The 20,801-nt window shown below is 45.4% G+C and overlaps 1 protein-coding gene across 1 annotated transcript in view; it reads left to right on the top strand.

Annotated features, from left to right (window-relative positions):
• Positions 1 to 20,801, top strand: part of CLPB (ClpB family mitochondrial disaggregase) — a 148,413-nt gene that overhangs the window by 21,813 nt on the left and 105,799 nt on the right. Inside the window, exon 3 of the mRNA XM_055548997.1 lies at positions 12,760 to 12,846. Coding sequence (XP_055404972.1) covers positions 12,760 to 12,846 — 87 coding nt within the window. The remainder of the gene's footprint in view (positions 1 to 12,759; positions 12,847 to 20,801) is intronic.

The raw sequence follows: 20,801 nt of genomic DNA, 5'->3' as shown, positions 1-20,801 counted from the left end.
CATTCAGCATTGAATAGTGATGTATTGTGATGACCTTTGCCTTTCAAAGAACATTCAGTCTGGTAAGAGAATTGTAATTAGTACATACAAAAAGTTAAGTCTCTATAGACAAGAGAGGCATTCAGTGGGCCTGGAGATGTTAGTATTTGGATGTAAGGAGCTGGGTAGAAAGACATTCTGGGCAGTTGGAGTAATGTAAGCATAAGCGCTCTGTATGGAGGACGAAATGGCAACCCTCTCCAGTGTTCTTGCCTGAAAAATTCCATGGACAGAGGAGCCTGGCAGGCTATATGGGGTTGCAAAGTGTTGGACATGACTGAGGAACTGAGCACACACAGCACTTTGTTATTAGAAAAATGCTTTATGTTGTGATGAATTCCAAGGTAATATTATGAAAGCACCTGGTATAGCGCTTGACACATGGTGGGCTGCTGTTACGTAGTTAGCTGTCTCTACAGCTTGCCTCTTTGGTCCTTGTTCTGTCCTCTTAGACTACACAGCTCCCTTTCCCTGTTCCAGACTTTTGAATGTTAATAGCTCCAAGCCAAATAAACCTTGGTTCTCCAAACTGTGGTTTCAAGTCTTCTCTCATCCTAGTCATTTTGTAATGAAATGGCCACAAAGTTTTAGGTGCCCTATTTGAATTCTGGTGTGGCGTGACTATCATTGTGTAGATCAGGGCAGTGATCCACTTTTTAGAGATTTTATGAGGCTGTTAACATGGCCTGAGTTTGCATTAGCTTTCTCAGCAGATGCATTATACTCTGAGAGTCTGTTAAGCTTGTCTGCAGAGAACTAGGACTTCCTATATTTCTAAGACCTACTGATTAGGTTTGTTTGCCAAGGTTGTTTTAACCTAAAGTCAAGACCACTTTACAGTGTTACACTGCCATGCAGCTGTGAAAGTGGTGGTGGTACTGTGGAGACTACCATGAAGGGATCTGGCCTTTCTCATCTTCAGTCTAAGAGAAGGGGTCCCTTCCAAGGGAGAAGGTTCTAGACAGCAGAACTAATCAGAGTATCTCCATTCATCATTTAACTTCCTTTCTACATAAGGCTTTTCCTTTTTTACTACTTTTTTTTATCATTTTCTGTCAGCTGATTGTTGTTGTTCAGTCGCTTAGTCATGTCCAACTCTTTGCGACTTCATGGACTGCAGCATGCCAGGCTTCCCTGTCCTTCACCATCTCCTGGAGCTTGCTCAAACTCAAGTCCATCGAGTCGGTGATGCCATTCAACCATCTCATCCTCTGTCATCCCCTCCTGCCTTCAGTCTTTCCCAGCGTCAGGGTCTTTTCACCAGGGTCAGCTGATTAGTCCCAACAGATATTTGTGCTGATCCCAGGCTAAATGTGTGGAAAAAGAAGAAGTTGGGATATATACCCTGGAAGGCAGTGTGGTTCAATAGAGAGAGGGTGGGCTCCGGCCCAGGCTGCCACTTACTGACCATTTGATCTTAAGCAAGTCAGTTACCCTCTCTCTTTATGACTCCTCTAATCACAGGACCAGATAAGATTATAAATGTCAAGTGCCTGGTGCGTAGTAGGCTGCTCTAGAAACACAAACTCTTTTGAACACCACAGTTTAAGAGTTTTGAAAGACTGGAAGAGCCAAGCATGTTGTGTGATCACTGACCCTCTACAAACAGCTTTCAGAGCACCTGTGATCCTTAAAACACTTATTTGTGTTCCATTTCCCCACCACCAGTTCAGACCAGGAGCTCCTTGTGGGCAAGATCCATGTCTGATTCATCTGTACCCTCAGTGCTCAACACAGAGCCTGACTTGGAGAAGAGCCTACTTTGTTACTGGGACAAACCTGAATTAATGAAGGCCAAATTTTGTTCCTATCTAGAGGGCCAGATACTGTGGTTGGCTTTGCACAGTCCATTTTTTTACTGAAAATCTCACAGGGTTCTGGAGCTTAGCAGTAGTAGCTCAAGTGCCAACCCAATTTTAGAAATTTGGGCTACTTCTGTGTCTCACTGCCATAGGATAACAGGCTTCCTGGCAACACCCAGCTGCCCAGCTGCCCTCTGTGGCAGCCTACAGGCCTGCTGTGGTGCCAGTAGGTGGCACTCATGGCCCTTTGCCACACTTCAGCTGTCTAGACAGTCCTTGCCTTCTTGTCACCACGGCAGCTGCTGAGTGGGACATAACGTAGAGCCCTGAATAGAGGTACCCAGATTGGGGTGCCCTGGACCGCTCTCTCCCCTTTCTGGCCTTGTATTGTTGGATTTGTGTTTTATTGAGCCCCCACCGTGGCACACACTGCTTGGGGAAGCAGAGCTGTCTCCCATAGAAGATCCCAGGAGTGCATTAAGGGAATCTGTGCTTCTGCCCATCCTTTCTGGCACAGCTCATGCCTCTGCCTCCAAGAAGTCATGCCTGTGGCCCTTGCTCTGCACTATACTCACAAGGTGCTTGCTTGTAATTTAGCTGTTTGCCAATAACTATGCAGTGAATACCTTGAAGATAAGAACACTGTAGAATTCATCAGAGTCCTCAGTATCCTGCTTACAGTCCTGTAATAACCAGTCTCATGAAAAGTTTGTGCAGTGAATAGGTGAATAATAGGAAGTGGTTCCTCAAAAAATTGTTATCCCAATTTAAGAAGTCTGCAGACAAACTAGCCTTATTCTGCAAAAATGCGTGTATCATGAATATATATCAAAGAAAGTTTGAGGGACTGTTCTAGATGAAAGAAAACTGAAGGCACAGGCAGTGTGTGATTCCAGTTTTGATCCTGGCTTATATCTGAGTCTGGGGTGAAGGGTGGATTGCTCTAAAGCATATTGTTTGGATAATTGAGGAAATTTGTATGGGTTGTATATTAGATAAAAATATTGTGTCAGTGTTAAAATGTACCAAATTTAATCATTATTGGTTAGTGCTTTGTAAGAGAATGTCCTCATACTAGGAAATATGTGCTGAAATATTTGGGAATAAAGGGGTATGATGTCTGAAATGAATTCTCAAGTGGTCTAGGAAAAAACAGAAAAGGAGTGAGGCAAAATGTAATGAGAATCTGAGTGAAGGATATACCTGAGTTTTGTGTGTGTGTGTGCATGCTATTTTTTAAGTGCTGTGTGAGTTTGAAATAATTTCAAAATAAAAAGTTAAAAAAAATAATGATCTATGCACTTTAATATGTGCCAAGTTCCTGCTAGAAACTATAAGGAAGATAGGACAAAGAATGTCCTCCCAGCTTTGGCTTTTATTTTTTTAATCCAGCAGTATTCAGTGAAGTTCTGATACAGCTCCTCCGCTGTGTGCCTTTGAACACATAGAACAGTGGTAATGATGATAGCTAACACTAGAAGTGCACGTACATTTTTGGTTACCTCGGTTGCCAGACTGATAAGGGAGGATGGCTGAGGTTCAGAGGTTAGCATCACCTGCCCACAGTCACACAGTCTGGAAGAGACAGGTGCGGGCTTATGTCCATATCGGGCTGTTCCAAGGCTGGTGCTTTCTGAGCCTCTGTATGTGTATCTATAAAAAGAAAGGATTGGGTAGACTGATCTCAGCACATCCTTTTTTACATTCAGAAACTGAAAAACTTTATGCGATCAGAAGTTAACTGGTTATGAAGCATGCAGGTGCGTTAGGCAGTGCACCTTCCTTGTTGTCGGTGCTGCGTAAGTGCCAGTCCTCCCGTCTCACTGCCCACCCACTGCCCTCTGGAGTAGTCCAGGTATGGCAGTGCTGGGATGGGCCGCCTCACCAGGAATGAGAGCATCTGGAGAGATTCCTAGGGGCAAGGCCTTGAGGTGCCCTTGAAAGAGAGTGTTCAGTTGAAGGACTGATAGCAAAAGATGCCAGAGAGGCCCCGTGTCTGTGGAGTTGTAGCCCTGGGACCTGCCTGGAATTGCCTAACCCTGACCGAGTTCTGAGAGCAGCCTTCCCTCCCTCGCCCCACCCTTCCCGGCCCAGGGCAACCGGGTAGATAAGGCACAGATGGAGACTTCGTGAGGATTCTAGCCCCAGGCACCTTGCCTCTGCTCAGACAGCAGGGCCTGGTGCTGTTATTACTGTAAACAGGACCTTCTGCGAGGCTCCAGCCAGGGCCCTGTAGCCCAGATAGCAATCAAGATTGAGTCTGCATGGCTCACTGCTTCCAGGCCTCTGGTGCAGGTGGGACAGGGCTCCCCACCCTTCAAGCCCCTCCTCAGCTGCAGCTGAGGGCAGTTCATGTGAAGGGTCCGGAAACCAGTTGGAACAATGCACGATTGAAGTTCAGTGGCCGCTTTGTATTGATTGGTCATAAAGAAGGAAGAAAAACCAAGTGGTACCTCCCTCCCCTGAGTAGAAGAGCTGATCAAGCCAGAATAACTCAAAATGCTCTGTATCCCTGTCTGGGACTCCCTCACTCCTGCCAATAAACAGCAAACCTGAGGAGTTCTCTCTTCTTTGGAAGTCACGCTGGTGCCCCTGACTGCTAAGAGTTCACTTCTCAACTTCTTTGATGCTGTACGTATTTTGAATCCTAAGATTTTAGTTCTGGCAGGGACTTGAGAAACCATTTAATTCAGTTCCCTTGTTTTACCACAGAGAAAAGTGAGGCCCAAAGAGACAGATTTGTCCAGGTCACACAGCTAGTTGTTGAGAGAGCCATGACTGAAACCCATGGCCTCCAGCCTGTGTCTAAGTATCCTCAGCCCTGAGTGTAAGAAGCCACACCTACACCTTCCACATGTATGCAGGAACCTGAGTTCTTGGTAAGTGACAGGCATATGAGTATAGGGGAGAGATCTGTGTAGACATTTTGTAGAATGCCACAGGCATTTTGTCCAGCCCCTGAGCCACTGTACCCACACCAGAAGTCAAGAAACAAGGCATTTCTAGGGGGTCATGCTGACTACTGGGAATGTGGGACAGGGAAACTGACAGCTGTAGATACGGGCTAGCATAAGCCAACAAGGCTTTCTTAGAAGAAGAAGGCTTCTGGGAAGAAGAAGGGGCAAGTCTTTCTTTTTCTTTTTTAAAGTGATTTCTTTTTTCAAATGATTTTTTTATTGGAGTGTAGTTGGTTTACAATGTGTTAGTTTCTGCTGTATAGCGAAGCGAGTCAGATGTACATATACATATTTTTTCAGATTGCTTTCCCTACAGTCCACTATAGAGTATTGAATAATGTTCCCCGTGCTATGCGATAGGCTCTTATTAGTTATCTATTTTGTATATAGTGTGTGTTTGTCAATCTCAAGCTCCCAATTTAGTCCTCCCCTACTGCCTTTCCCCCTTGGTAACCATAGTTTGTTTTCTACATCTGTGACTTGATTTCTGTTTTTTTTTTATATATATATATATATATTTTATTTATTTATTTTCGGTTGTGCTGGGTCCTTATTGCTGCGAGGCTGGTTTCTCTAGTCAAAGTGAGCAGGGCCTGCTCTTTGTTGGGGTGCCTTGTTGCAGTGGCTAGTCCTTCTGCGAGGCACAGGCTCTAGGTGTGCGGGTTTCAGTCGTTGCCACCCTGCAGCGTGGGGGCACCATGGTTGCAGCTCTCGGGCTCTAGAGTGCAGGCTTGGTAGTTGTAGTGCACAGACTTAGTAGTCACGAGGCAGGTGGGATCTTCCCGGACCAGGGATCAAACCCTTGTCTCCTGCATTGGCAGGTGGATTTTTTACCACTGAGCCACCAGGGAAGCCCCTGATTTCTGCTTTGTAAAAAGGTTCATTTGTATCTTTTTTTTTTTTTTTTTAGATTCCACATGTAAGTGATACTACATATTTATCTTTCTCTGTCTGACTTGCTTCACTCAGTATAACAGTCTCTAGGTCCAAAGTTTTTCTTTTCCTAAGAAAGTTTTTTTTTTTTTTTTTAAGGAGTAATAATATGTTCATTGTTATAAAAAATACAGCAACAAAACTTCTAACAATAGAGAAGCATTCACAGTAGGAAGTGAAAGTTTGACTCCCTTCCGCACCTGAGATAACCGCTGCTGCTTGTTTGGTCCAGAGCCTCTGGACTCTCCTGAAGATAGATGGGATAGCTGCTGCTTTTTTATCCCCCCATGATTTGTTACTCTCCTGTGGAAATCATCAGCTTTGGGGCTGCTGTTGTTGTTCAGTCGCCTAGTCGTGTCTGACTCTTGGTGACCCCATGGACTGCAGCACAACAAGCCTCCCCATCCCTCACCATCTCCCAGAGTTTGCCCAAGTTCATGTTCATTGCATCAGTGATGCCATCCAGCCATCTCATCCTCTGATGCCCTCTTCTCCTTCTGCCCTTAATCATTCCCATCATCAGAGACTTTTCCAATGAGTCAGCAGTTCACATCAGATGACCAAAATACTGGAGCTTCAGCTTCAGCATCAGTTCTTCCAGTGAATATTCAGTGTTGATTTCCCTTAAGATTGGTTTGATCTCTTTGCTCTCCAAGGGACTCTCAAGAGTCTTCTCCAGCACCACAGTTTGAAGGCATCAATTCTTTGGTGTTCTGTGTTCTTTATGGTTCAGCTCTCACCATTGTACATGACCACTGGGAAGACCATAGCCTTGACTCTACGGACCTTTATTGGCAGAATGTTTCTGCTTTTCAACACACTGTCTAGGTTTGTCCTGCCAAGAAGCAGGAAACCTTTATTCTACCATTGCCCTTGCCTGGGAATTTGAGACCATCCTAGCAATCCACAGAAAATTTGGAGCACTTATATTCTGAGTTCTGTGTGCGCCTTGGATATATCATCCTAGTTTACTGTTACTTCCATAAAATGGGGAAGATACTCATTAGAAAATGATGATAACAATAAAATAGGTTCTTCCATTTATATAGTGCTTTATTGCATACCAAGTGCTTTTATATATTTTTGTCTCGTTGTTTCTTCATGGTGCCCCTGCGTGACATACAGAGAAGGGGTGGTGGCGTCCTCTCCCTTTTTTAGCAGTTGTGGAACAGGCTCAGAGAGCATGAGCTGTTACTCAGATGAGGCCAAACGAGATTCAGAGAGGCTGAGTCACTCGTTCGTCCACGGCTGCCCACCATGAATTCCAGCTCATGTACAGCTTCCAGGCAGTAGTGCAGGGCAGGAAGATAAATGCCACAGCCTGCGTGTGAACCGAGGGGTCTCTCATTTATTTTCATGCCCTGCGCTGCTGCCTGGGAGTTGTACACGAGCTTGAATTCAGCTCTGGACTGCTAGTGTGTGGTTTCCTCTCCATCATCTCCCCTGGGTCACCCCCAATTAGTGTCACCCACCACTGCCCTGCCAAGCAGGAGACCTAGTTCATTAGGGAAGGGCCTTCCACAAGTCTGGAGTGCGCCCAGAAAGGCCTGCGGTGCCCACCCCCACTCCTCAGCCCCCGGCCACAGGCTGCTCTGCCCTGAGTGGCAACCTGCATTAAGCATTCCACTCATCATCTCAGGGATGATGGAATCCTAACCTTTTCGGAGACACCGTGCTCTGTCACAAGCATTGCTCTTTTTAAAAGAGATTAATTCACTTGCCGCACTTTGTCCGTTGGTGAAAATCACAGGGGAGAGCAAGGGTGGCTTTCTCAGGCCTCAGAGGCCCTTTCAGCTGCTCTCAGCAGGCATCCACCCGCCCAGCTGTCCCAGGACTTTGAAATGACTGCCCGCTGGGCATTCACTTGCAAAGCAACAAAATGAAATGGAGGAGACCTGGGTTTGTGAAATCCTAACTTTTGGGGCTGCTCTGCACCCTGAGGGAAGTAGGGGAGGGACCCACTCAGCTCTGAAAGGGGAAAAGTTGTTTGGAGTTGGGGTCACTTGTGGTTTTTGTTTGTTCTGGTCCCTCCTTGATTCACCAGGTGCCCCCACTCCTTGTGGAGTTCTGCCTTGTGGTATCTGTTTTAATCCTTACAGCCACCTTGCACAGTAGGGATTAATAGCCCTGGTGTCACAGCTAATAAGTGACAGAACCAGAATCTGAACTCCAGCCTTTAGACTCCAGGACCGTTGCAGTAAGATTTACGTCCTAGGAATGATCCCTCGGGTTTACAGAACCCTTTCCCTCAGATTGCAGTACTTGTGTGTGTGAGTGTGTGTGTGTGCACTCAGTTGTGTCTGGCCCTGTGCAACCCTGTGGACTGTAGCCCACCAGGCTGCTCTCTCCATGGAGTGGGCCTGTAAAGAGACTGAGGCTCAGAGGATAATATACCTTTCCTGGGGTGTCAGGAGGTGGCAGAACTAGAACTTGAATGCAGATCTGCCCTGTGCTCTTTCTACTCTGTTCATTGAAAGGATAGCAGGTTTGGAGAAGCCTTCTCTCCTGGCATTTCCTCCTCTTAAAAGAAAACCCTGCAGTATACAGAAAAAGGAAACCTCAGCAAGCTAATATGCATACAACAAGTAGCTCCAAATTGTTGCTAATCAGAGACATGCAGATTAAAAGGATAACATGAAATCCCTTTATACCTATTGCACTTACAGTGATTAGGAAGTTGGCTGCTGCCAAGTGTCCGCGATACACAGGAACACCCCTGTCCTGCTGGTGAGAGGGTAGATGGAGCAGCTGTCCTGAGGAGGACTCTGGTGCTATTCAGTCAAATTAAGTGGTATAAACCCCATAACCCAGGGATCACACTCTGAGTACATGCCCTGAGAAAAGACTCACACAGGTCCAAAAGGGCATATGCAACAGAATGTTCTTTGAGTGTTGCTTTTGATGACCAAGAAATGGATGTTACCTGGGTGGGTATGCCTGGGAGAGCAGAGAGGGAATATCTCTGATGGATGTGCTGTGGAGAATTAAGTTACAATTTAAAATGGAATTGTTATATACTTAGCAATGTGAACATATTTTAAAATGCAGTTATTTGTGGGAAAAAGTAATAAATACACACATGCACGTTAAAAAAAGAAAAGAAAACCCTACTTGGCTTAGGTCTTGGGAAAAAAAGAATTTCTGTCTTGTCTTCTCAGTAGCCAGCGTCAGCCAGGCACAGAGTAAGTGTGTGCCTGTTTGTTGAATAAATGAACAAAAGAGTGCCTGGAGCTGGCCTGGCCAAACTACCCAGGTCATCCTGTATGACCTTGTCTTAGAATTCCTGGGTACTTGCCAATTTGCCACTACCAACTTGAGGCCAGATCGCTTTGTTCCATCACAGAGATGAAAACAGGTTAGGGTGGCAGGCAAAAACCACTCTGTAACGAGTACCTGCTATATGCCAGGTACTGGGCTGGGATCCCTGCAAGTCAGAGATTATTGTCCCTACTTGATAGGTGAGGAAATTGAGACTCAGAATTTATTTGTTCAGCATTATCTAGCTGGACTAGAATTTGAATCCAGGTCTGACTTACTCCAGAGCCTTCTATTCACCTTTTTATTATACTACACTCAGCCCTTAAGGGGCAGGAAGAGGAAGTATCTCAATCTTTTTTCTTCAGCAGAAGGCTATGGCACCCCACTCCAGTACTCTTGCCTGGAGAACCCCATGGACAGAGGAGCCTGGTAGGCTACAGTCCATGGGGTTGCTAAGAGTTGGGCATGACTGAGCGACTTCACTTGGACTTCTCACTTTCATGCATTGGAGAAGGAAATGGCAACCCACTCCAGTGTTCTTGCCTGAGAATCCCAGGGACGGGGGAGCCTGGTGGGCTGCCATCTGTGGGGTCGCGTAGAGTCGGACATGACTGAAGTGACTTAGCACCAGCAGCAGCCTCCAGAAGAGTGCTGCTTCCAGAATTATCAAGGCCCAGGCAGGGAAACGCTGGTCACTGACCCAATTAAGGCATAAAGTGTTCTGGCTTCATTGAGTTTCTTCTGTCCAAACTCCTGTGTTAGCTCATCTCCCTTGGTCTATGTTATAGCAGCTTCCAAAGTGGTCTCCTTGTCCCCATTTTCTACTCTGTCTTCTTTGAGACTCAGCTTGCTTAAGCTATTAGGTTAATTCTGTAATTTCTTTTACCCCAAACTTCAGTGACAACCCCACTTGCCTGTGGTGAGCCTCTAAAGAATGGCAAATAGGTTTCCTTTTATTGATGGTGGCTAATTGGAGCCAGTGTTGAGGAGGCTCTTTCAAGGGCTCCATAGGAAAGAGCTGTTAAGAGAGATTTGTGATTTCTGACTCAGATGCAGGAGCCCAGGACCACATGCCAGGTGTTTGTCAACCCTTTAGATTGAGTTTTTAATGTCGGGTCCACTATTGATTTTCTGAGGACCTGTGAACCTCTGGATATTGTATGTAAAGAAAGTTTTTTGTTTTTTTTTTTTTGTTTTTTTTTTTTGAGTGTATGTGTACCTGTGCACTTTTCTGGAAAGGATCATCAGCTTTGGTCATATTCTCAGAGGAGTCCATGGCTGGAAAAGGTTTATGCCCACTGCCTTGCTTGGCTTTTGAGACCCTCTGTTAGGCCCTGCATATCTTGGCAGCTGCCTATTCCTGTGCTGTTAACTGTCACATGGATGGATCTGCCTGGTGGTCTCTTTGAGTATACCTTCTCATTGCTTGCCCTGCTTCTGAACAGTATCTTATGTCTTTTGCTGTGACTGGCATGCATTTCCTCCTCCTCCTCTAAATTGTTCCTGTTCTTCAAGACAGAGTTCATGTCTTTCCCTCAGAAACCTCTGATTTGCTTCAGCCCTTCCTGATTTTCTAGTCTTGTGGACAGGGCCAGAAACATGAAGCCTGCCAGCCAGAATCACAGTTAAAATCAGAACTCCAGTCTCTCAGTTCTCAGAACCTTGCGCTCTCCACGGCACCACTTGACCTGCTAAACCAGGGAAGGTTTTGTCCAAAAAGAGATTTTTGTCTCAGAAAATTACCCCCAGGGTTCTTAGCCTCTTTAACATTTTTGACTGTGGACACTTGTTTCTACATAAAAGATGCTTAACAGTAAGTGGTAAGGTAAGAGGCCAAGGATTTTGCCCAGAAGAAACCTTTCAAACTAGAGGTGAGAGAAGAGGGTTTCCCAGCCTCCTCTCTCAACACTTTACCCTCACACTTCGTGCCTCAGTTCTGTAAGACCTCTTTCAGGGCCTCTTATCCCCCATGCTGCCTTCTACTCTGATCGAGAGGCTTTACCTCTGCCTGAAACACTCCTCCCCTCCCTTGCCCTCTTTTGTCTGGCTAACAGTTCTCATCACTTCCTCTGAGAGGCCTGATGGATCATTAAGACTTGGTTAGGTTCCCTGGTTGTACACTTGTAACCTGCAGCCCCCATCCAAGCACTCGTCAGATGTGTGGTGATGAGCTTGCTGGTCTGTCTCCCCTCAGGCTTTAACTGCCTGTCTCATTGCCTGCAAAGGCAGGGAACAAATGAGTTCGCAGGCTGAGTGAACAAATGAGTACATGTTGTGTCTGTTCATCCTTCCAAGCCTTCATCACCTGCTTACTTCAACAGCACAGACATTAGACTTGGCTTGGTCCAGAGGGGCAGCTACTACAGTTTATGGCGTAAGAATGGAGCTAGGAGTCAACCCCAAGCATCTGGACTCTCTGCCAGTGCCCTTTTGTCTAGAACCCATTGATGAATAGACAGCCTCCCAGTTCCCCCAAACACCCATTCCCAGTACGCAGCTCCTGCCTTGTTGGTGAAACACTCTTGACTACTGGTCTCCTCCTTTCCTGGCCTCCTTCAACACTTCTGGTGGGAGACCACACACTACAGGCTTTGGTTTCCTATATCCCGAGTCTTCCCTCCACAACTAAATTCCCAAGGGCAAACCCCCTGTCTTCTCATACCCCTATTCCAGAAATCAGCACAGGACCAAGTGCCTATCATGCTGACTTGTTGGAGTCCATTTAGTCTTTTGTCTTCCATGTTACATGGAGCCAGGTTCAATGTAGAGGAGGGGTGGTGAGGTGAGAATGGTTCAGGCTTCAGAGCCATGTTGACTTGGGTTCCAGTCACAGTATTGCCCCTTACCTAGCTTTGTGACCTTTATCGAGTCATTTCACCTCACTGAGCCTGTTACCTCATCCATGAAAAGAGGAGATTAATATCAGCTCCTTAAGCATGTGTGAAGCGTGAACGAGAGAATGTGTGCAAAGTTCCCAGGCAGTTCCTGCTTGTGGGAGGTGCTCAGTAAGAGTTGGTTCTCTTTACTCCCCTTCTCTCTATCTACCCCCACATTATAGGGTGCCCTGCTACCAGGACCTAAAATACTCCAGGCTTTTAGGGGTATGGTTAAAACCTCATGCTTGTTCATTTATCCAACAGCTGCTGAGCTCCTACCACATGCTAGGCACTGGCATGTAGAGTCAAGTAGGTTCACATGGACTTTCCTAGAAACCTAATCTAGCATTTCTAACACTCTTTCCATCTTTCCTTGGGTTCAAAGAGTTCCAGTTCCAAACAGCCACCATACGGATAAACTTGAGAAATGGGATCTTTCTATAAACTGGTAGCTACATAGATGAGAAGTGTCATCGGACATTTGGTGCTAAGCATGGAGGAATTCTAAGGACAGAGATCTGTGGACTGGATGAGTCAGGAGAGCCTTGTTGGGGGAGAGTCCCCCAAGCCAGGATTGTACTTTGTACTTCCCATGAAAGTAGATTAAAATAGGCAGAGAGTCAGGGAGAGAGCATTCTGGATAGAGGGAAGACACATTCTTTCCTCAGAAGGCTGGAAGGATAAGAGTGGAGGCTGACTCATTTAAGGGAAGAGAGAGAGGAAGAGGAAGCGTGGGGTCAGAGGATAGTGACCAGAGGAGCTGGGATGGGTATTTGGTTCTCAGAGGTCCATAACTATTTCCAAATCCATATAGCCTCCCTGTTGATTTTTCATGTCTTCCACTCTTATGTCCATGATAAACCACACACTGAAAATATTTCTGTCTCTCTCTAGACTCTTGTCGGAAGGTGCAGATGTCAATGCAAGGCACAGACTTGGCTGGACAGCACTAATGGTGGCAGCCATCAACCGAAACGACAGGTGAGAGCTCTCCTTCCACCCTCCCTTTGCCAGATTCTGCGACCATGATCCTGAACCTTCTCCTACCCTTGGCCTGTCCCTCTGCTGTCTTCTCCAGAGGCAGGGAAATGGCCTCAGCCTAAAGGACTGTTCTTCACCTGGTGCAATGGAACTTTCAGGAGATGTGGAGTGGGAAGCTCTAGCTCTGGATCCCAGCTCCATCATTCACTGAATTTGTGACCTTAGGCGAGTTGTTTACTTTACCAAAGCAACAAAATGTTTGAGAAGCCTGTTGTTAGGGGTTAAGTAGACGTGTTCAAGTTATCATCATGATTCTGCCATCATGTCTTTTCATGTTGAGCAGTCCGCAGTCACTGTCCCCAGCAAGGGCTTCTTTGGGCTGTTCCTTTGGAAGTTCTGATAGAAATTAGGGAAGGTGGGGTGTTCTGCCCTCTCATTGCAGGTTCTGCTATTTTCCTGCCCACTCCCCTGGTGCCCCAGCATGCAGCTGTTGGGTTAAGGTTGAAATAGTCTACTTTGTACAGAAAGTGAGCTCTACTACTCACAGCCATCCACATGATATGTATTAATTTTGCCGTTGAGACAATTGAAGCCCATAGAGGCAGAGTGATTTGTCTGAGGTCACACAGATAGCATTTAGAACCTCGTCTGGCTGCCTGCAGAGTTTATGTTTTACTGTAACTCACTGCTGCCTCCCTCTGCCAGATCCCAGGCTCAGGCTGTATGCTTTGAGTCTCTAGTTGTGATTGTGCAAAAGAACTGACTGAAAAAGCAGAAAAAGATGCTTTCAAAGAAGGCAGACTGGGCACTTCAGTAGCAGCCGCAGATATTGATCGTGGGAGGTGCCAATTTTCATTTTCCCTTCAAGCAGATCTTTAAGGCTTTTATCTGCCAGCACCGACCACCTTTGTGAGAGTCATAAAGGTGGTAGAAATCAACCAAACTGGGGCTTTATCATGTCGAGGTGGCACTGCCTCAGACTGGCTGAGAGACTTAGCTGTACTGACCTAGTTCTCTCTTCTCTGCTCCTCTGTCATGAACTTGATCTCAGCACTCTGTCTCCTTATTTGCCTCTTTAGCTCCAAGCACATAGTCTTTAAAAGAAAAATTTGATGTAAATTGGCTCTACAAGTCAGAACCTAGAGTCCAGTCCTGGCTCCGACCCTTGGTTGAATTTCAAAATTCTATTCCTTGTTTCTTCACCTGAAAGCAACTATTTCAGCAAACATTTGGTAGATAACTCCTCTGAGCCAGGCTCTATGTTAATCACTGAGGAATCAGAGGCCTTGGGAGCTCATGGTCTTATGTGGAAAAGACATGCAGGTAGAGAAGCAGAGTATAGTGTAATCAATGATGTCAGAGCAGTGTGGACAGGATTTTATCAAAGCAGAGGGCGTGAGGGGACTGAATCTGACAGTAGAGAAGATAGATTCTCACTGTATTCTTGTGAGAGTCAGATGAGATAATGTATGTGCTACAGGTTACAAATGGTGAGGAGTTATTCTCTGCTGCTAGACCTGTCCACACACAATCACACAATCACAGTGGTGTTTGTTCTACCACTGATAACCTGCTTCCCCTGCCTCCACCCCCAGTGGAGAAAGACTCCACCAGTCTTTCCCAGCTTGCAGGTATCTCTATCTGCAAGAGATAACCAAGGATGGAGAAAGGGGAGTGGGTGTGAGCCCTTCTATGTGTGGTATTTTTAGCATTGATACAGGATAGGAAATAACACTAAGAATAATGCCAATCAGTGAGCAGACAGCTAGTAGATGTGCTTTGAGGACACTTCTCTCTCAATCCAATGAGTTGTTGGTTTAACTGATTGCTCTGTCTTTATCCAGGGCCATTAGCAAATCAGTGATGCTCATTGAGCAAAGTGAGAGTGTTGGCTTGTATTTACTTGGTTCCTGGGACTAATTACTGGTGTTTTAAGCTTCTATTTTGTGCCCTCCTCTTCCTTCCAATACCCAGCGAGGACAGATTTTTACAGAAAACAGCATACTCTCAGGTTAGATTTATTTATTCATATCACAAAAATTGTTTGGTACCTTCTTTTTACCAGGCACTGTTCTTGATAAACAAATATCCCTGTCCTCAAAGAGCTTATTTCTGTACAAGTGGTGGTCCTTGGGTAGAAAGAGGCAGAAACAAACAATAAACAGTAAATACAGTACACAAGCAAGCTATATATGTTAGGAGATAAGAAGTGCTAGTGGAAGAAAAGTAAAAGTAGAATCTGGTATGCCAGGAATATATTGCTCAGGGTGGATAGGCCACATTCCTAAGGTGCTGTGGGAGTCTTGAAGGATTATTGTGTCCATCCCAGCACAATCTGCCAGTGTTTTTCCATATTAGAAGTGTGCTGATCCTCATCTTATCAGTCACCAAACCCATCTGGAATCATACTGGCCAGGCCTGAAATGCCACCACCTTTGAATTGGGTTTGTATCAAGGAAGAGTAGAGGGGCAGCAACCTGGGATTCAAGGCAGAAAACAGAGAGCCTTTACCTCCTTTCCAGTGTTGGCAGCCCACAAGCTCAAGGGAGATATTCTGAGAAGAGCCCAGGCGTTTCACCCTCCACTGCCTTTAGTGCCTGGCTGCTTAATGTGTTAAGTCCTTGGGGATATGAACACGATAGTCTCTATCCTTAAGGAGATAACTTCTTGTGAACTTTTATATATACATACATATATATATATGTATGTATGTATTATTTTATTTAATTTAGAATGGAGAAAGCGTTATTTAGTTTTGAATAGAAAATATAGTGCTATAGAACAAAGAAAATCATTTATCCCCTCCATTTATTTCCAAAAAGGGTTTGAGGTGACTTAAATTAAAATGCAAACATAGATGTACACAGGAGAGTTAAAACTGGATCAAGATCAGAAATCATATTGGTAAAAGGAAAGATAATTCTATCAGGATTGAACTTGAGATTTTCTTTTCCAGAAATAGGTTTGTTGTTTTTGTAAAAATAATATAGAGAAGCAAGGAGCCATCAGGTGAATTTCCTCTGTCTAGAAACCAGTCACTATATGTCTATATCTGCGTGTGTCTAATTTTACATAAATGGGACCAGGCTGTACTCTCTGTAAGTCAGGTAACTTGTGGAATAGAGTATAAATTTAGTTTGAAGTGTCCTGACCAGGCAAAAAAGGATACAGAGAATTTTGGTTCTTCTTGCCTAGAGAATCCCAGGGGCAGGAGAGCCTGGTGGGCTGATGTCTGTGGGGTCACACAGAGTCGGACATGACTGAAGTGACTTAGCAGCAGGAGAAAGGAACTTGTTTCTGATGTACCTTTTTATTATCATGTTAGGCATCCAGCAACTTAAAAAAAAAGCTATACTGTGTCAGGTGCTGATGTGCTGGGCTAGAGGGCCTTCAGATACTAAGTAAGCATCCCAGCCTTTGCCTTAAGAAGCTTACTTGGACTGCTAACATCAAGGACTTGAGCATTGTGATGGCCATTGTCTTCAGTAGCCGTCCTGCCAAAGATTTATCAACATTCTGCTAGGACAATCCTTTCACCAGCCTAGTAACAGCTTGGGTGTAGTATTGCCTTGAGGAGTTGTTGGCAGGGGCGGGCCCCTTCTCCATAAGCCTCATGCCAGAGGCACTTGTTCAGCCTAAATCTGGGTGCCTCATTCCATGTTGCACTCTGACCCAGCCCGGCTAAAGGCTAAGCCACAGGGTCCAAGGATGACCACTGTAACTTAGCACAGCCTCTACTGGCTCGTGCAAATATACCCAGCCTTCAGCTAAATTCAATTAGTTTTTCTTTAAGAACGGAAAGAAATCCAATTTTACTAAACATGGACAGACGGTGGAAGGCACTTTGATGTTACAACTTCTCAGTGATGCTTTACTTAGTCACAAGTTCATAAGCAAGAAGGCTTAATTACTTGGGAAAACATGGGATTAAAACTGGACACAATGGCAGAGTATCCGCTCTTGGGCAACTTGATTCGAACCCATGCACCGAGTTCGTGTGTGGTGCAAACTTTGATGTGCGCGGTGACAAGCTGGAAGTCATGACCCCCTCAGGGACGCTCCTTCAGATGGCATTTGCAGGATGTGTAGGCGGAGAGGCAGGGCCTGCCAGGCCTATTTGCTCTACTTTGATGTCCAGGCAGCCACAGGCCCCACTGTTTGCTCTTTCACTGAGGGGTGGGTTGGGAGCCTCCTACCTTTCCCAGTGGACAATGGCCAGCAATGGAGTGTGACGACTGTTGACCATTCCAGGAGCCTGCCGGACCAGAACAGGGCTTTGGGAGGTGCCGAGCCTGGGGGGCCAAAAGCTGTTTATAGGACAGCCGTTTCTCCAGATGTAGCTTTCTTTAAAGCCCAGTGGTGGTCAGGTGCTCATCGTGGAGGTGCAAACCGTCTTGTGAGTTTTAACAGGTACTGGGTACTACTTGGCCCTTTGCCCAGCGGCACTAAGGTACTTGTAAACTGAAAGTTCGTCTTTTCTGTTTTCTTGATCAACATGTATGTGCAGGGGATAGTGGTTTGGAATTGAAATGGTACGATTTCTGATTCCTCAAAAAAGAAGCTGTCAAAATACACGTCCCATAACAAAATTATCCAGAAAGTGTAAAGAACTCTTGGACACAACAGTAGTAAAAAGATAGCCCAGTTTTTAAAAAATAGGCAAAAGACTTGAGCAGATACTTCACCACAGAAGAGATTGATGGGAAATAAGTACGTGAAAAATACTCAGCATTTAGGGAAATGCAAGTTAAAATCATAGTGAAATGCTATTCCATTTGACCAAACACCTATTCCAATGAGCAAAATTTTAAAAACTGACAGTACCAAGTGATGACAGTGATGCAGAACAATTGTCATAACTGCCGATATGAATGTGTAATGAAACAGCCGCTTTGGAAAATATTTTAGCAATTTCTTGTAAAGGTAAAACATACATTTATTATACAGCCCAGCAATACCAACTCCTAGGTATTTGTCCATGAAAAATAAAAACATATATCTTACCAAGAAACCTGTATGCAAATATTTATAGTAACTTTATTCATAATCACCAAAAACTCAAAATCACCCAAATGTCCATAATCTGATGAAAGGACAAATTATAGTACATCCATACAGTGGACCTCTCAGCACTGGGGGAAAAAAAAAGGACTAACTTCTTGTACAGGTAACAACATGGTTGAATCTTGAAAGTCTTATGCTAAGTTAAAGCCAGACAATAAAAGCTACCTTCTGTATAATTCCATTTATATGACAGTCTGGAAGAGGCAATATTATAGGGACAGAACTCAAGTTAGTGGCTGCTAGCATTTAGGAGTTTAGGGAAGGACACAAAGGAACTTTTCGGGTGACAGAAATACTTTAGAGTGTTAATTCTTAATTCTGGTGGTGGCCATACAACTCATCAAATTGTACGTCTTAAAAGGATGCATTTTACTATGCGTAAAAGATGCTTCAATAAGCTGACATTAAAAAAGTTTTTCAAATGCCACCGTCTTTCTCTATATTTCACTGTTAATTGTGACCTTTGGTGTACTGAGAATTCATGATTGTAGTGTTAAAATGAAAAAAATCCATACTGTTTGCGGTCACCTAGAATGTTTTGAATCCTTTTGCTGGTGGTATCTTACATTGCAATACTATATATTCTGATTGTGAAGAGTAAAGACTTATGGAGTCACATGACCAGTGAATAGTGATCAGTTCACTTTGTGAGTGGTATAGGGCAGGCTCACAAAGTGTCATAGGGTTCTTCTTCATAGCAAGGAGAAAGAGCAGTGCTCAGGACTGGGAACTTGCCTCATCCCATATCATTCTTGGGTTCCTTGTTCCTCGACTGCTGTCCAGGGAGGACCGCCTAAATAGTATGGCCAGTGGGGTGCTTCAGGAACCAGGGATCCTGAAAGGGTGGGGTGGTGGGGGGCGATTGAGATTTGAGCCCACTTGGGCTTGCTGGTTGCTTTGAAAGCCCCTGCCTCAGAGAAGGTGAGTCCACCAAACAGAGAAGGAAGCTCCAGCAGAACTGTTTGAAATTCCCCACAAGAGTCTCCCTCCCTCCTGCTTTTTCTCCCGGAGTGCATTTCATCAGCATCGGAAGGACCGCTTCCCGGCACTGCCTTCCCTACTTGGCTGGGGTCCCTGAGGAGCTGAGCTAATGAGTGGATAACACGCATTTGCCAAGGCCTTCCTGGATGTGGTACCTGGGCTTTGTTAATTTTAAAATGCCGCCATCCTTGGCCAAAGACCATTTAATTCCCTCTCATTGCAGTCATTTATTTTTAGCATTGGCTTATTTTCCCTCCACCTTACTAAGGGGAGGGGGACATTATACCCTGTCTTTAAGAACCCAGTAGCACAAGCCAGATTGCTGACCCTCAAGAGAGGCTTTATAGCCCTCTGTGTGGCTGACAACTCTGCAGGTGTTCTCTGAGCATAGAACTGATGCTGCTCTTGCAGCTGGACCAGGGCAGCCTCCTTGGGAAGCTCTTCTTTGCTGGCTGGCCAGAGGCAGAGCAGGTAGAGCACCCTGGACCCATGCTTCAGCTTAGGTCCTTAGGAGGCCTGACAGCGTGGAGGTCTAGCCTGTCTAGAAGGCTTCCAGCCTCTTCCCAAGATCCCCAGCCTGTTCTCAGCCTGGCTGCTTGGTGCACAACGGTGCTTCCTTTGGCCCAAAGAGGCTGGCTATGTGCTGTCTGATCTCCTGACTGTAGTGATGATGATGATTGTGGTGTCTTCTGTGTGCCAGGCCCATGTCAGATACTTCCAGTATTGGCTGTGATCCTCACTGCAACCCTAAAAGTGATGGATTATTATCCCTGTTTTACATATAGAGAAAATGAAGTTCAGAGGTGCTCAAGCTTGTCCACTGGTGAAAGGGGGAGCCGGGATTTGAAGCCAGGTCCCTCTGAACCCCAAACCCTTTTTCTGTCCACTAGACTGCACTGCCTAGGGAAGATTCAGGATCAAAGCCATGTCAGGACCAGGTGTCAAGTCAACTCAGGCAAGGTTTCTTTTTTCTTTTTTTTCTTTTTTTATTTTTTTTTTTCAGGCAAGGTTTCTTGATGACCCACTATGTGCTGGATGATTTTGAGAAATTTAAAAACCAACAAACTATTCTCCTTGTCCTCAGAGAAGAGATAAAACAAGCCCCCTTTAACTGTAGAATGAGGCAAAGTATGGTCAGTACCCCAGAGAAGACCAACCTAGAGTGCTGGGGAGGGGGCGATCATGAAAGGAGGCCCTTTCACATGAGGTGGGCCTTGAAAGATGGACAGGATTTTGATCGGTAGAGGTGGAGAGTAGAAAGACAGCATTTTTGGAATAAGGACCATTGTGAGCATAGGCTCCTAAAGGTAAGAAAGTAGAGATGTACCAGAGTTGATAGGAGGCACTGGCAGGGTCTGGAGACCAACGAGCGTACAGGAAAGCCTTATCCAGCACAGGCCACGGTCCTCTCAGGCTGAGACTGTCCATCCAGCATGTGATGGAGTTGTGAGCTCAAGAGCTGAAAGACTGGGGTTCACATCCAGGCTCTTCCTCCTATTGGTCTTGACAAATTCTTTCACTTACCTGTGATTGTTTCCTCAACCATGATACGTAGATAACAAGGTGAGCTACTTTAAGTTTATAAATATATGTAAAAGTGTTTAGAATGATGCCTGCCACATAATAAGCACTGGAGAAGACTTTGCTACTTTAGTTAATAGTAGAAGGCAGTGGCAACCTACTCCAGTACTCTTGCCTGGAAAATCCCATGGACAGAGGAGCCTGGTAGGCTGCAGTCCATGGGGTCGCTAAGAGTTGGACACGACTGAGCGGCTTCACTTTCACTTTTCACTTTCATGCATTGGAGAAGGAAATGGCAACCCACTCCAGTGTTCTTGCCTGGAGAATCCCAGGGATGGGGGAGCCTGGTGGGCTGCCGTCTATGGGGTTGCACAGAGTCGGACACGACT

Source organism: Bubalus kerabau, chromosome 15 (genome assembly GCF_029407905.1).
Source record: "Bubalus kerabau isolate K-KA32 ecotype Philippines breed swamp buffalo chromosome 15, PCC_UOA_SB_1v2, whole genome shotgun sequence".
Lineage (NCBI taxonomy): Eukaryota > Metazoa > Chordata > Mammalia > Artiodactyla > Bovidae > Bubalus > Bubalus kerabau.
The sequence above is the reverse complement of the archived record's forward strand: the minus strand, read 5'-3'. Positions and strand labels throughout refer to the sequence as shown.